General features: G+C 46.9%; 6 protein-coding genes across 6 annotated transcripts; 3 read left to right on the top strand and 3 right to left on the bottom strand.

The window, feature by feature from the left end:
* Positions 1-557: 557 nt before the first annotated feature.
* Positions 558-1,622, top strand: F4817DRAFT_320308 (P-loop containing nucleoside triphosphate hydrolase protein; the record flags this gene model as incomplete). Its single annotated transcript, XM_049301169.1, has 5 exons — positions 558-634; positions 697-842; positions 903-943; positions 1,003-1,292; positions 1,349-1,622. The coding sequence occupies 5 exons, from the start codon at positions 558-560 to the stop codon at positions 1,620-1,622; spliced, it is 828 nt and encodes a 275-aa protein (XP_049154657.1).
* A 326-nt stretch (positions 1,623-1,948) lies between these two features.
* On the bottom strand, positions 1,949-3,310 carry F4817DRAFT_320307 (kinase-like protein; the record flags this gene model as incomplete). The annotated part of the gene is made up of 4 exons (XM_049301168.1): positions 1,949-1,981; positions 2,033-2,992; positions 3,077-3,173; positions 3,243-3,310. The coding sequence occupies 4 exons, from the start codon at positions 3,308-3,310 to the stop codon at positions 1,949-1,951; spliced, it is 1,158 nt and encodes a 385-aa protein (XP_049154656.1).
* A 760-nt stretch (positions 3,311-4,070) lies between these two features.
* Positions 4,071-7,101, top strand: F4817DRAFT_368879 (Muniscin C-terminal mu homology domain-containing protein; the record flags this gene model as incomplete). Its single annotated transcript, XM_049307287.1, has 5 exons — positions 4,071-4,109; positions 4,197-4,289; positions 4,355-4,440; positions 4,520-6,156; positions 6,207-7,101. The coding sequence occupies 5 exons, from the start codon at positions 4,071-4,073 to the stop codon at positions 6,917-6,919; spliced, it is 2,568 nt and encodes an 855-aa protein (XP_049154655.1). The 3' UTR covers positions 6,920-7,101.
* Positions 7,102-7,220: 119 nt separating this feature from the next.
* Positions 7,221-10,063, bottom strand: F4817DRAFT_351503 (spindle assembly checkpoint component Mad1). The gene is made up of 2 exons (XM_049305084.1): positions 9,839-10,063; positions 7,221-9,776 (listed from the first exon to the last, which is right to left on the bottom strand). Exons 1-2 carry the CDS (start codon positions 9,890-9,892, stop codon positions 7,563-7,565), a joined length of 2,268 nt encoding a protein of 755 aa, XP_049154654.1. The 5' UTR covers positions 9,893-10,063; the 3' UTR covers positions 7,221-7,562.
* Positions 10,064-10,430: 367 nt separating this feature from the next.
* F4817DRAFT_351502 (mitochondrial matrix Mmp37) lies at positions 10,431-12,972 on the top strand. Its single transcript, XM_049305083.1, has one exon. The coding sequence runs from the start codon at positions 10,781-10,783 to the stop codon at positions 12,416-12,418; it is 1,638 nt and encodes a 545-aa protein (XP_049154653.1). The 5' UTR covers positions 10,431-10,780; the 3' UTR covers positions 12,419-12,972.
* A 322-nt stretch (positions 12,973-13,294) lies between these two features.
* F4817DRAFT_274918 (NAD(P)-binding protein) lies at positions 13,295-14,554 on the bottom strand. Its single transcript, XM_049299481.1, has 3 exons — positions 14,307-14,554; positions 13,801-14,236; positions 13,295-13,740 (listed from the first exon to the last, which is right to left on the bottom strand). Exons 1-3 carry the CDS (start codon positions 14,329-14,331, stop codon positions 13,311-13,313), a joined length of 891 nt encoding a protein of 296 aa, XP_049154652.1. The 5' UTR covers positions 14,332-14,554; the 3' UTR covers positions 13,295-13,310.
* Positions 14,555-16,040: the final 1,486 nt, after the last annotated feature.

Below are 16,040 nucleotides of genomic sequence, written 5' to 3'. Positions count from 1 at the left end.
AATCAATCGCCGATCCCGATCTGTAGGGTTTCATTCTCGTCCTTGGAACCCGAGACCCAGTCTGCCAGTCCAGTTTAGAGAGCTTGCGAAGTCGGGCTTTTGATGGTACCCAGCACGAGGATGCCCACCTTGCCCACAAATGCCCCCATATCGAACCCTTGCGCGTTTGGACATAGCTCCTTAGCTCGCTGTATCGATAGGCCAACGCGTAGGACCGAAACTAGACTTATACATAGAAATATATAGCATGCCGGATTCGCTTCGTGACAGCTAGCTGAAGCTCGGACATCGGTAAAGATTTAAGGGCGAGTAAATACATTAAATTAAACATATGTATTCTATGATGATGGTTCCATAGAGCTACTCCCAAGAGAGAATGAATATGTATGGAAAAGACCGAGAACCGGTAGCCGTAGAATAAGGGAGGAAGGATGGGCTCCTTTATATAGCCCAGTCGCAAGCACCCTGACTATGACTGTAGATTAGCACGCAATAGCACGCCATCATAATACACGTCTTCATTCGAGAGCTTACATACGTTAGGTAGTTTAGCAGTCATGCCTCGCCAGATCGATCTACTTCCAACCCCGACCCATATCGAGCCTAAGAAACTAATAGTGCTAAGCGCACCTAGGTGAGCAAGGTCTAGGACCTTTTATATTGAATATTTAAGAAACAGCTTCTTACTAGATGCAGAACCGGCACCCATGGCCTCTATCTCGCTTTGAAGCTTCTAGGCTTTAAGCCGTACCATATGGCTGAGGTCATCAAAGCCGGCCCTCAAGCATTGCATATTTTGAGTGATGGGCTCAGGGCTGAGATTCTCCACGAGGGCAAGCCATGTAAGTGAAATTTCCAGGAAATGCGCCAGTAAATATACAGAGAGCTAATATGAAGCAAAGATGGCCGCGCAGAGTTCGATAAATGGTTCGCCGACTATGACGTATGTATTCCTCGCTGTTCCTACCTGTCCGATCCGAACTCACGATTGCTGTATTTCAGGTAATCATAGAAATGCCCTTCTTCATGATACGCTCGGTGTTGAAGACCTACCCGGACGCCAAATTTCTCCTGACGGAACGAAACCCGGACAAGTGGGCGAGGTCATTCGAAAACACCATTGGTATGATGCAAACAAAATTCAGCTCTCTTCCGATGTCTATATTCAAGTACTTCGACGGGTTTGCCTATGGCATATCTTCTATGGGTCGGGTGCTAGTAGGTTACTACACCAACGGATATGGCTTGACTCCGGAAGGGCATAAATATCTTACTGAGAATTACACGAACTAGTACGTTAGACTAAAACCCCTCTCGTGAAGCTGATATTCTGACATGCTGGGCACAGTATCGCAGAAGTAAAGCGTCTTGTCCCACCAGAGCAGCTAAAGGTGTGCAAGCTCGAGGATGGGTTCGGATGGGACGAGATTTGCCCGTACCTAGGCGTCCCAGTACCCGATGAAGAGTGGCCGTCACTCAATACGCCAGAAGAATTTGGCGAAGTGGCCGCCCCGAAGTTAAAGACGGCGTTCATGAAGGGTATGCTCGGTACAACGTCCATCATAGCACCTATCGTCGCTGTGGGTCTTTGGTATTTGAGAAAAGGAAAACTGTCTCTTTAAAGTACCGCTTGAAGTATCCATCGAATACATACATGGCCCACATCGGAGACAAGCAGAGTTTGAAGTGTTCGGCACTTAGGACAATTAGGTACTATGCCTAGTTGCAATTCGAGATTGACACATAGGCTGCCACGGGCGTGATCCTAGCTAAGGAAATATCGCGCCGAGTAAGCTTAAAGGGTGGAAGCTGAGGATTGATCCTATTTCAAGCTAATTCAGGCGCTACGGCTAGAAGTCCCTGTATATGTGTTTATAACGACGCAGACTTACCGGCTACTCGTCATGGTCATGATTGACCTACAGAGTAGTGGGTCAAAGATAATAATTTATTCCTGTAGCAAGCATCTAAATTTCAATGCCTAGATGGTATTAGCGCTGAGTGAGGAATAGATCTTATAAGGGACACTTACTTGGGATGCAGTAGCTCTTTTATGATTGCTATATACTACTAATGCAGCAACAAGTTCCCGAAAATCTTCTTCAACATCCGGTAGAAGAACATCCCAAGAATGGCCTTCAAATACTCGATACATGTCGAATGGGGGTGTCTTGAAGTTCACTGCTTCCGGCCATGACTCCCGAGTTGGACTTCCGATTGTCTTGAAAATGCTTAATATTAGGCCGAGCTGATTTCCATCTTCGTGGGCCGCTCGGGATTCAAAAAGTTCTCGAGGAGTCTCTCGGCAGCATTCAGCGAGCATAGCTCCGGCTGCCCACATATCGACCGCGGGGCCATACGACTTATCGCCGAATAGTGTCTCGGGTGCACGATATGGGCCAGTGCCAACGTCTAGGATTTTGTTATGAGCAGGTTCCGTGTGAATCGAGAGCTCAGGATGCCATGCTTCGCCAAAATCGGAAAGGTAGGCGGGACCATCGGCCGACTCAAGTAGAAGTGCTGAAGGTTTGATGTCCCTATGTATTATACCTTTCTCGTGGATATAAACTAGAGCATTAAAGAGGTCCGTAAAATGCTTCTGTATCCTGGCTCTTGGTATACGGCCCTGCTCAATAAGAGTCGTTAAACTTAGGGGCATGAACGGAAAAGCTAAAGTAAAGCGCTGCTCTTGATCCCGGAAAGTCTCTAGCAAAGGAATACACGGCCTTTTTAGCAACTTCAAGATCTTGGCTTCTCTAAAAGGATTATGAGGTTCCCCGACAGAAGCATCAACAATTACTTTGAGAGCCACTGTACTTGACCTATAGACTTCGGCAGTAAGTCCACTTGCGACATAATGACAGTTTTGATAATGTCCTATAGTGGTGCCAGGAGATTCTGGGGCGACTTGTTCTATTGAGGCAGGTTGCACCTCGGGTGAAACCGGTGCTTTTTGCTCTAGTAAATTCCGGCATGCTTCATCATACTGAGCCTACTGCGGAGTAAGTGTTCTGCGGAAATTTAAGATGGGCGAATTATAAGCCATGGATACGGGGGTAGATATGAGGTTACTTACACGCGACGTGGAGGTCTTGTACGCCTCATTCTCAAGGACAAATGCGCTTTTCTGAGAGGAAGGGTCTGTATCACTTAACCCGTCAAGCGCATCCTTTCTAAAAAGAATAGTAATATTAGTATGTATTTAGAAATATCTAGAAGAAATAAACTTTGGATGGACTTACATGGTTTGGATATTATCATAACGATCGGATGAGCTGAGTGAGGCTCTCCAGTCGGAATTGGAGGTCATGATGGCGGGGTTTGGGGTTTGGGGCTTGGGGCTTAGGGTTTTCTTGATTGGGAGATTACCTACATAGGATGATGTAGATTTGGAAATAGTAATTGAGGATCCGTATATGAGGCTTTAGAATATGGTAATAGGATTAATGTTTCATACATGGAATTATTGAAGACCAAGACTAAAGAACTCCAGAAGGTTGGACCGGTTCCTCTTTACTTGCCTAAGGTTGGATACTAAAGTAAGTGTACCTCTAAATTACCTATGGTATTTGCCTACATGCCGATTAATGTCTTAACGGGATTCCTGGTTTGTGAGAAGTAGCAGGAGCTAAAAGGAAGAACCCACACTCCACCTCGGCACAGCAACTCCACTTAGAAGGCTAAGTAGAAGGATTAGGTATAGGGTATAGCGTAATAATACCAGTAACAAGCCTATAATAAGCCTAGTACCTAACAGCATTCATAGAAAACGGAAAAAAGAGCACACGCCCCTTCAAGCTAGGTATATCCACCTTTCACCTTACCTAACCCGACCGTTAATACTAAATACTAATATCATAATCAATACCAACCTCGTCTCGTCTCTTCTCTCGTCGTCATTGTCAATTGCGTTTTGGTTTAACCACTATTCTTCCAATGTTCTCGTAATCTATTTCATTTCGCTCCTCTCTTTAATCCCGTATTTATATGTCTCTCTATCGCCCCCCTCTTACGTCTTTGCTCGTACTACCTCTGTTACCTCTGTATGATTGCGCTCGTCCTTAATCGCGATGGAAGATCTCTCAAGGGCTGAGTACCCAGCTATGCTGGTAAGCTTACCTCTTCGATTTGCCTCCTCTATACCATAATGCTATATGCGCACGGAAGCGACTGATAACCCAACCCAAATTCTACAGGCAAACCTCCATCCTAACCAAGCAGTTCATGCTCTTAACGACCGAGTCAAGCGCATTTCCAAAGTCAACACCGAGATCGCCGATTGGTTACAGGTATTATACGCTATACGCACCACCCATTCATCCAACCATCATCAGATAGCTAAACTGCGACACAGGAGCGTCGGAAAGTAGAGGAGCAATATGTCCAAGGTTTAAAGAGGTTAACCCAGTTTCGGGTCCCTAATGCGCAGTCGGAACTTGGGTATGTTATTCAATGCCGCAATATCTTTATCGCGACCCCTTTCTATTTCCCTAATATTGACGATATCATCATCACCAAGGACTTTCCAACCACAATGGGACAAGATCATTCAATCCGCCGATGCCCTTGCTATGTCGCATCATATATTCGCCACCAAGGTCGAGAAGGATGTTGAGATACCCCTACGAAGCTTTCACCAGAAGAAAGAGATGATAAACCTTCAGACCATCCAAGGAAACCTTCAGAATATGGCTAGGGAGCTAGAAGATGCCCAAGAGCGGACCGATAAGCTAAGTAGGAAGGGTGGCAAAGCCAGCGCTCAGAAGGTAGAGCTAGCAGCTGGGAAGCTCGAGTTTGCTACTCAACAATGGGATTCTCAGGCGCCATTTATTTTCGAATCTCTGCAGGCCCTAGATGAAAGTCGAATGAATCAGTTGCGTGATTGTCTTACCCAATACGGCACTTATGAAGGGGAGCAAGCGCAAAGTCACCAAGCCGAAGCCGAAACGGTACTGAATAGCTTATTGGACTATAGCACTGCGACCGAGATCCAACACTTTGTGGCTAAGACGACGGCTGGTCGGCCGAAGATCGAGAAGCGAACAACTACGGCACGACAATCATCTAGCTTAAGCGGAGGCAATTCCTCCCTGGCGCCTCCTAGCATCCATGCCCCGGCTGCTGACGATCGTAGCGAACATTCCGTCTTTAAGGAAGGACAAACGGAAAATAAGCTGCGTAGTCGCATCGGCACCATGCTCGGTCGGAGACGACAGAGCATACATGGTGGTTTCGGACCGTTGTCGCCTGCTAAGGGCCCCTTTGGAAGGAACATCAAAAGTAGTCACGGGATATCCCCTAGAGCATCATCTAGTAACCTTGGCGATTCGACAAACAGGCTAGGGTCGCTCGTGGAAGACCCCCTTACGACCGAGACACCCTCTCGAACGTCCGAGGCAAAAGAAAAGACCAGCCATGATGGCATGAATGGTTTAGGTCGTGACGGCTCTACCGATGTAGCCCCACCAGGGACGGCAACATCGCAAGCGTCGCACATAAATGGCACGTCAATCCCTTCTGATATCGCAGATGTCCCCCCTCCGCCAGGCCCCCCGCCATCCCAAAAGGAACCAGAAAAAGATTCCGAGGGTTTCAGTGTGCCAGCTCCGTCTAACGATCCTATCTCCCAAGCAGAGAGGGAGGCAGCCGCACAAGAAGCCGAGCAGCTGTTCAAGCTCAATATCCAGAAAGAGCCCGTGGCCGAGGAGGATCCGGAAGAAAAGAAAGCAGCGCTTTCAAATGTCGCCAATAGCCTGTCAGCTATGGGAATACCAGCTCGGAAAGGGGGTACTATCAGAGGCCGAAGAGATGTACGCAATACTATCTACGTACCTGCTCCCGTCTCTGAAGGTTCTGCAACTGAGAACCAACACCCTTTCCCTCCTTTACACTCCATATCGTCGAAGCCTGCCGGGGTTGCTACCCTTGCCTCCGAAGCGAGCGTTGCAGGTACATCGGATACTCAGTCCGTCCGCTCTGGCAACTCATTGAGTAGTACTATTCACGTAAAGCACCCCGACATGCATGAGCCAGGCCTTAACTCCTCGGTCATGGAGACGGTTTCGGCAACGTTCGAAAATGGGGAAGTTCGGGGTGTGAAGGTTAATGGCGAGATTGCCTTCTCATACCACGCCTCGGATTCTTTCAACTTGCCTAGTAAGTTTTATCGTTATTGAAACAGGGGTATCGTGGCTAACAATTAACAGCTCATTTACCTATTCGAATCAACAATTTCGCTACACTCGACGTTATTGGCCCTAATCGTATTTTCGTCACGAATGATACCCCTGACCACCCGGAGCAATTCACCTTGGATCTCTCGCATCTTCACAAAACTTCCATTGGCTTTTCTTATAGGCTTCACGCAGACCCAGACGCTACTTCTACAGAACATGTGCCGGTTCTCGTTCACCCTGTATGGAAGCCGCAGGGAGATAAATTAGGACTATTGCTTCAGTATAAACTCAACCCAGCTTTCAAACTCGCTAATAGCGGTTCCAGCGTGCAGGTGCATAACCTAGTCCTCTTTGCTACATACGAGGGCAAGGCATCAGGCGCTCAGACTAAACCATCCGGGACACACCTCAAGGATAAACACCTTGTATACTGGCGTCTCGGCGATGTCACTCTGTCTCCGGATGCAGATTGGCAGAAGATCGTATGTCGGATAATAGGCGACCAGGGTGTAGAGCCTAAGGCGGGCGCAATTGAGGCGCGGTGGGAGGTCAACCCACCATCGAGTTTCGTTGAGAGCGCAAGTGCTATATCAGTGTCTAAGTTCGAAGAGGGCAAGAACAGGGAGGTAGAGCTCACCGAAGACGACCCGTTCGCGGACGACACTGCCGCCATAGAGGAAGGCAAGTGGGTTGACGTGCCTACAGTCAGGAAGTTGGTGAGTGGAAAGTACGAGGCGAGGTAGATGGAGATAAATAAAGGAGAGGTGTGGGGATACAGATTCGAAAGAACCATGGGGAGATTTTGTCTGGACGACGATGATGCTCTTTTGTAAATCAGATTAGCGGGTGGTCAAAATTGAAGGTTCCATTTGTGCATATATGTTTCGACTATCTCTCATTACTCAACATTTCAACTTTATGGATAACTTGAAGGACTTGATATCAAACTGTCATAGGTGAAATACCGGCAGAAACATTCTAATTCATGACTACCTAGTTATAAGATATTTCTATAGTGCTGATCCTACGATTGTGATATAAATCTAGAATGTTCAAATGTGTTGTATATTATTTATACTCTCTATTTTGGAGACACAAGTAGCTAAAAATGAGCTTGGTACGCCAAATCATTTGGATATAAGCAACATGTCTTATCGTCCCGAACGCCTGCGTAAGCCTTCACAGGTAATCATTACATGCTATGCTATGCCGCATCATATCACACAATACCTCCTCATACTGCGGAACAGACATGAAGAGCGCCGCCCCGCTATCAAAAATATTAATCGTAATTTGAACCCATCAACACAGTTATCGTACTCGTCCTTAACTAGTACATAGAAACAGCTGCTCATTCCGGATCTTTCAAGTAGGTAGTCCATCGGACTATCGACTAGCTCTGGTATGTTCCTCGTAGAACTCGAGCGTAAGCGCCGCTAGGAAACCCGGGATGCAGCCCTTGTCACGGACCCAGAACTGGATTTGGTCCTGGATGCGGCGGGCGAAGGGGCTCTGCGGTCCACCGGCGACCTTCATGGTGCCGCGCTCGCCATCGAAGACGATACTGTTCTCCTGCTCGTCGGTGACACTAGGGCAATATAAACTTTCCACACGCATCTTGCCGTTGGGGATGAACGTCACGGTCCAACCCAAAGTGCTGAAGATGGCCTCCTTGAATTCCTGCGACTTGGCCGCCCACACCTCTTTCAGTCGCCGCGTTGTCTTCTGCGCCGACGCTGTCTCCCGCTGCGCTTCTTCGATTTCGCGACGCGCCGCAGCTAGTTGTGACGCCGGGATTAGGGGAATGTTCGGGTTAGGGCTGCGGCGGGCTTCTTTCTGCAGTTGCGCCAACAGTTCCTTGTTCTCCTGCTTAAGGGCCTGTAGCGTGGCCGTTTTAATCGCTTCGAAGTCGGAAGTAGGGTTGGAGCGTAGAGATAGGACGCGGATTTTGTTAGTCGATTCAGCGGCTGCGAGGCGTGATTGTAGAACCTCGTGTTCTTTCTGAAGGACTTGGTACTGCGTCTGTAGTTTCGAAAGCTCGTCGGCCAGCTTCCTGCGCTTTCTGTTGAGTTCACCGAGCTGTTCACTCTCGGACTCGTCGGAATGGCTGCGCTTAGACCCGATAGAGGCAGGTGCCGTATTGCCAGATGATTCCAGGGCAGAGAGTTCATTGTGCATGGTCTGAACTTCTTCCTTGTACTGATCAACCAGCTTTTCAAGCTCGGAGATGCGATCAGCCTTGCTCTGATCGAAATTCTCAGAGTTGAAGGTTTCGTCTTCTGTATCAAAGGCTTTGAGCTGGGCGCGCAAGTACTCGACTTCCTTGATGGCAAGGGCACGCTGGCGCTCTATCCGAGCTTGTGCCTTGCCTGCCGATATAGGTGCCGCAGTAGTCTTTACTTTTTCTATTTGTGCGCTCAAGTTTTTCCTTTCACTTTCTAAGGCCTTGATAATCGCATCACGTTCCGCGATTTGAGGTTGTATCTCGCCAAGCTTTTCTACAAGAGAAGCGGAGTTGTATCGCTCCTCTACGAGCGCACGTGCGACCGCCTCGGGAGAGTCGAACTCCATAAGTCCACCTTCCGCGCTGGCATTTCGGAGGTAGGCAGTCCATGCCAGGCGTTCATCCTCCAATCTCTGTCTCTGAAGTCGAGCCTCGTTGAGTTCGGGTTCAAGAGCTTCGGCAGCCTCAAGCCGCCGTTGAAGCGACCGCTTCTCTTCCTCCACAACTTCTACAGCCCTGTGTATTTGCCTTAAATGAGTTAATTCCGCATGCTGTTTAGTATTCTTCGACTCGAGTGATCTAATGTGTTGGACTTGTTCAGTGAGTTCGCGCCGGATGATAGCGATAGTCTCAGCGTCGCCAGTTTGCGCCTTTAAGCGCAATACATCAGCTTCTAAATTACCGATGAGCTTATCCTTCTCTAGTAGCTGCTGTTGTGCAACTTGTATTGAGGCTTCTCGGGACTGGCCATCGTGTTCTAGCCCTTGGATGACTTCTCGAAGATTTGAAAGTTGGGTTTCCATATCACTAACCCTCTTTTGGGCCATCCGGTCTCCCTCCTCTTTTGCCGCTGATAAGTCTTCTAATTGCTCTCTCAGTAGACGCGCCTCATCTTCTGCATCTCGGGCCTTCTTCTCGACTTCGAGTTTTTCGCTACTAGAACTTTCTTTAAGCTCCTGCAATTCCTTTTGCATACTTTCGTACTGGCGCTGTGCCTTATTCTTATCACCTTCGGCAGCCTGTTTTTGTTTAAAGTCATCTTCGGCTTTCCGTCGTACATCTCGTAATTCGTTGTCATGTTGTAAAGCTATCATTTCCTTCTCTTGTTCGTAGTTCTCAAGTTTGTAGTGCATCGTAGCAAGCTCAGCCTTGAGCTCCTCTATTTTCCTTCGCTGAGTTTCGTACTCCTCTGCGTCGGGCGGCGCAAGATTTTCCTTGGAACTCTCGCGCGACGAGGCTCGGAGGGATTCTGCGCCCACATGGCTTTGTCGTGACGAAGGTCTAGCATGATGGGAAGCTTGTACATCTTCGGCACCAGTCAGGAAGTTATAGGAAGGTTGTGTTGCTTTTTGTAATGATGCGCGGAACGAAGTAACCTATTTCTTAACTTAGAGTTGATTATCATTAATTAGGATTGCTTATGAATGACTTTACTTACCCTCGACCTCGAAAACGATCCGCTTCCTGTACTTTGCCGAAAATTACCGGACATGGCGCTTATTTGTAGAGCCTACGTCGCTTGGTATTTTCTCTCGTTATGAATACATACCCAAAAGGAATGGTGATTGATAAGTTAGGTTAAAGTGCTTAAAGTGCTTAAAGTGCGGTATCGCGACAAGACCTGCTAAATTGTTTTTGTTGTTTGCGGCTGCCCTGGCAATGCTGCCGCGATTAGCTAGCTTGATACCTTATCACGTGCAGATGATGAAAATGGCTTTGTACTCAATATGCATGTAATGAAGATTCTCTTTCGGAAGTAGAAGCTTCCACCCCAGGATTACAGCTTCGTAAGGATATCCAACACCATAAGAGCTTGACGATGTAATATTTTAATAGAATACACTCTCAATTAGACCTTAAATACATATATACATATATGTACATGTAGGTATTTACAGTACATGCCGTATGTACATATGTAGCTACCCCTGCTGCTTCTGTGGGTCTTCAAGTCAGTGCAGAAGTTCCTGACTTGGCTGACAGCTTCTTTACGCATTCTTCCCGGGGGTACGAAGTAGTCTACGCCATTGCCGAAATTCAAGCTTTCAGCTGGCTCAGGTCCCACACAGCTGCCACGATGCTACGGTGGGCTTATTAACGTACCTAATCTATATCTTGCTTCCTTCACCAAGACTCGGTAACAATTTGGAGTTTCCTTTCATATGCGCTACATTTAGATCATACATAACACCTCAACTCGTGAGGTTCCAACACACGCATGGATTTCTTCTCCCGGTAATAGCATTGCGGCTTTTGCTAGTACTACTAACTTCTCGTGCCACTAGCAATTTGCGCAATTTACAATCCAGTCCGACAATCAAAACCTCGTAACTTCGCCTTCCATATACCTTCATAGTAACCTCCCTCGAAAACCGACACTATGGTTATCCGACCGGCACCTCCTTCGGGTGTGTCGTCATTAGCTATTACGATACCCCTCCGACTCTCAGTCCATCATTCGGCACGAGCTACAAGGCAATATTCCGTACATGCAACCCGATTACAATATCGACCACGCTACGACGTCTCCAGATCTCCTCATATCCCACCTGCATCCATATTATGCCTCCGCACATACACGTCCGATGCGTCAAAAGCTTCGGTCTCTGAGGGAGCTAAAACTGCGCATAAGCTCGAATCAGAAACCGACTCTGCCACGAGCGCTGCCAATTCTCCAGATGAACCGCATTCGCAAAAGCACATTGCTTCGACCGCCTCTTCCAACACACCACCTGACTCGGACTTTGATTGGGAAGAAAAGCCCAATTTCCACATAGAGAAGTTCACGGAACTTCCTTACGCAAACTTTGGTGCAAATCAGCATATGATCATTGATCGAGAGTACAAAGAAGCCCTTCGTCAGCTATTATGGAGATTTAGGGCTCCGATCCGATATGCCTTTGCGTACGGCTCTGGCGTCTTCCCGCAATCGACAGGTGGTACAGCTACTGAGGCTCAAATTAAAGCTGTCCATCCCAAGGCACCTGTTGCTGTCCAGAGAGCCCAGGATGGTTCTCCGAAGATGATTGATTTCATCTTCGGTGTCTCGCATACGCAGCATTGGCATTCCTTAAATCTCATGCAGCATCGTGATCATTATTCAATGCTTGGGTCGTTAGGATCAGGTGCCGTGTCTTATGTGCAGGATAAAATGGGCGCTGGGGTTTACTTCAATACTAACGTTACTGTGGATGGTATATTAATCAAGTACGGGGTTGTCAATATCGACACTTTGTGCAGGGACCTGAGCGAGTGGGACACACTATACCTTGCCGGGCGTCTGCATAAACCAGTAAAGATTCTTAGAGATGATCCTAGAGTTCGTCTTGCGAATCAGATCAACCTCCTATCAGCATTGCGGACAGCTCTCCTTCTACTGCCTCCCACCTTTAGCGAACAAGAATTATACGCGACGATTGCTGGCATTAGTTATCTAGGCGATCCACGAATGGCATTTCCTACTGAGAATCCGAAAAAGGTCGCGAATATCGTCAATCATAACATGCTAAACTTCCGACGGCTCTATGCGCCGCTCGTCGAATCTCTTCCTAATGTTGAATTTGATGACCCTGCTTGTAGCAAACCCAATTGGATCGACAATACAGACTCTGTATTAAAGCTACAACAGGACATGGACCCTGTAAAACGAGGTAACATGGTGCGCCGACTACCAAAAGCCTTCCGCTCCAAGCTATACTTCGAATACCAGAAGAAGTTCCAGATACCACAGCTCGAATTCAATAAAATGATGGAAGAGAAAAAGGATGAAGATGCTGGCTCTTTCAAGAGACAACAAGGCAGTGGCTTCGAACAGCGGATCGCGCAAGATGAGCCTGAAGCCCTTCGAAAAATTATCCGGGATGTTATCAAAAAGACGATCAGTTGGCCTAGCACTACCCAAAGTATTAAGGGCGTCCTTACGGCTGGTTTTCGACGAAGTTTCCACTACTTGAGAGAGAAGATGGCAAAATATCGCGAGGCAAGTAAACCCGAGAAGGATGGGGAGAAGTCTTCTTAAGTATTCTCAATATGCAGAGGCTACTCCTATTCGTGCATCCAGCTAGCGCTTCTCCCAGAGCGACTTAGGGCAACGCATACCCGTCGACGACGATTATCGAATGCCGCGTGATACACGTTCAAGTGCCAAAGAGCCGGGCCATAGCTATAAGGCAGTCATTAGACCTCTTGATAAATTCGAGAATCTCGTTATGTTCGGCCCAAACAGCATATCTCATGCACCTAGGAATAGCTCAAGCTTAGCGGCAGTAAAACAGGCTACTCCAATGGGAAATACCAGCGAGCGACAACTCTTTAATCAAGAGGTAGTTTGCAACGGTGTGCATCTTCTCTCACAGCCTGGGGACGTTGAGTCATGTCATACTATATGTTGGATTAGAAGGTGAGACGAACATGAGGGGTATACCGAAATCCGCAGAGGGAAATCCCATGCGTAGAAGACACCATTTACTACTCATTATAGTCCAGGCAATTCCATATGTATGTATATTGTATAGGTACACATATATGCTACCCAGCTAATCACAAAAACAAATAGAAATTTCGTCGACTAGACATATTAGCTACCTACCTAGACTATCAGTGTTAACCTTAGTTTTTATGAGAAATTGCAAATCGGATGCCAGCTAGGGAGGTATATGTATCAATTTCTCACTGGCTGCTATCTCTATACATTACAAATGCGAAGGGTACGGCAGCAAAAAGCGAAGAGGTTGTTATCATAGATCTCATTATTCGTTGGGGACAGCTCTACCTAACATATCCCAGAGTTCTTATCTTACAAGGCTCGTCATTTCGGCATCAAAGCTTAGCAATGTCCTTATATCATAGGTCCCAAATTACCTCCACCATGATAATATAAGAGTCATAGGTCCTACACCTGGACCTTGGGCTTAGCCGTTGACAATAGTGCCGCCGTTGCAGTGAATCGTCTGGCCGCTGATGGCGGAACTGTCGGCGGATGCGAGGAACACTACACAAGTCGCTATCTCGCTTGGCTGTGCGGGTCGGCCCATGGGACTAGTAAATGACTTCTGTGCCTCTTCGTCCATAGTAGCTGGGATAAGAGGGGTCCACACGGGGCCCGGAGCGATGGCATTGACCCGGATTCCCTTGCCCACGAACTGGTTGCTGAGACCCCGGGTGAAAGATACGATGGCGCCTTTGGTCGAGGTGTAGTCTAAAAGATCAGGTCGTCCGATGTAGGCGTTGATGCTGGCATTGTTGATGATAGTCGCACCACGCTTCATGTGCGGTAGCGCATATTTAGCCAGGTAGAAGAAGGGGTGAATGTTGGTGTTGAACGTATGTACCCACTGGTCCCTTGGGTCATTGTTAGATGATGATGTCCAGAAAACCCAAAACGGGAAACAGTCAACTTACTCGCTCAGCTCGTGGATGTCACTCTTCACCATTTGGTATGCGGCGTTGTTGAAGAGGATGTCGATACGACCCAAGTTCTTCAACGCCTCCATGACAACTTTCTTGCAGTTGTCTCTGCTCGTCAAGTCGGTGGAAAAGAGATGACACTTTTGGCCGTGCGATTCCACGATGCGTTTCGTCTCCTGGGCGTCCTTCTCTTCATCGGGGAGATAGACGATACAGGAGTCGGCGCCTTCTAGAGCAAATAGGATGGCTGTCGCTCGACCAATTCCCGAGTCGCCACCTGTGATGATGGCCTTCTTTCCCTGGAGCTTGCCGGCGGCCTTATACTTCTGATACCCGCCGTTATCTGTAGGTAGGGTATCATACTGGGCTTGTATGGGCAGCTTATGCTCCTTTCCAGGAAACTCTTGATGAGTTACCGGAACTGTATGTCCTATAATATTCGCATGTTAGCAGCATACCTCTTAATAATATAACTGTTATAATATGGAGATCTCACTTACCCTGCTGGAATTGTGAGTCGGACATGTTGAGTAATATGCTAAGCTAAATCGAATAAGTCTTTTAATAGCTAACTAGTAAGGAGTAGCTATATTAGCAATTGAATTAAAATTATTCAATTGAGAGAGTTGGATATACCAGAACGAGGATGAGTTCATATATACCTACCTGGCATATTAATGGTCGCAACTGGGAAACACAACGAGTCATGACATCACTTGTTATCAATTACATCTACTATGTATTCCGTACATTGCGCAAAGCCGCTTTTCTGCAACTTAGCTCACAATGACGAAGGTATAGAATAAAATTTCCAATTTTTATATTTACACCGTTTTTTAATCAACAGGGAAATACACAATTACCTAACCTAGACTTATAACAGAAAACTCCGAGATTCTGGGACAATAATTGCTACCGTAGATTTTGTTTACACGATGTATTATACGGTTATTATGTAGACCTATCTTAGTCAGCATACAGATTCAATCCCTAAGGCAACGTCTGCAGGGATCATGACATCAGACACCAATGTCAAATTCCAACTGTTATAGTACCTGTTAGATATGACATAGACGAGGTGTCTACTGAAGCACGCAGAGGCTTTCTGAGATCCTAACTAAGGACCTAGCAGCAATGATTCCTCCTAACCATCCTCAGATTCCATGTTCCCAAGAGCTGTGCTCAATGACATGCAATGAGTTACATTTTCACCGACCATGGGATATAACTTTAAAAGGCAAACCACTCGTTAATATTCTTACGCATCTCTAACCAGAAGAATACGTCCACAGTTAGAAACATTTAACGAGTTAACGCAGTTGTATGCATTGCATAGCGCCAAGATGTCAAGCCAAGCATCATAAATGGGTTTCCTTCAGAACTCGTAAGCCACCAACAGCCGGGGCTCCCTGGGAGCTACTCGTCTGACCGGAGCTCCCCACGGATACATCTTTAGCCGCATCATCTTGACGTTTGCTACTCTATAATATTGGCATCGGTGTCGATTACGAGGCTTCTTCTTGGCCTTTCTGAAATACCGAAGAATGCTTTACATAGGTACTAATACGTGCAGAATGGGAGTAGATACCTAAGACCGGACGAAACTACTCGGCTCGGGCCGTTAGTTAATCATTAACTAAAAGGTTCTTTAACTCAAAAGGTACATGGAGCATCCATGTTGTCCCAACCAAAATGTCCTCTCTATTAGGATTTCTAGGCACATCACCTTTTCTAGAACTAACGAATATCCCGAAAAAGCCATTATACGTAAACTCGGGTCAAGAATGGCTAACATCATTCGAAAATTCGAAGGACATCCTATTTCAGGGGCTGGCTCGAAGTACACCTCGTCTCGGCGGAACTTATGGTAGTAGACCTTGTCGTTTGTAGCAACACGCCGAATTGATGCACCGAGCTTTTTTTTCTCGGTTTGCAAGTGATACTGAGCATTGGGCTAATTCATTAGTACCTCCCAAGGTATTCCTAGTCTACCTATCTATCTATCTATCTATCTATCTATCTATCTATCTATCTCGTAATAGACCAAGACTTAGCCAAGAAGGGCCAACGCATAGCAAGTGAACTTGTAAATTAAACTAGGGAGACTTTAAAGGCTGCCTGCTTCCCGCTTCTAAGTGTTTTCGGGTCTTCGAGCACGTTTATTCGACAAGATCAGACTACAAACATAGCTAGCCATGTAGCACCGCGACCTCAACCCGTTTATTCCCACTTTA

The sequence above is a fragment of the Daldinia loculata genome (assembly GCF_022478755.1).
Source record: "Daldinia loculata strain CBS 113971 unplaced genomic scaffold F4817scaffold_77, whole genome shotgun sequence".
NCBI lineage: Eukaryota > Fungi > Ascomycota > Sordariomycetes > Xylariales > Hypoxylaceae > Daldinia > Daldinia loculata.
This window is presented reverse-complemented; position numbering and strand designations above follow the sequence as displayed.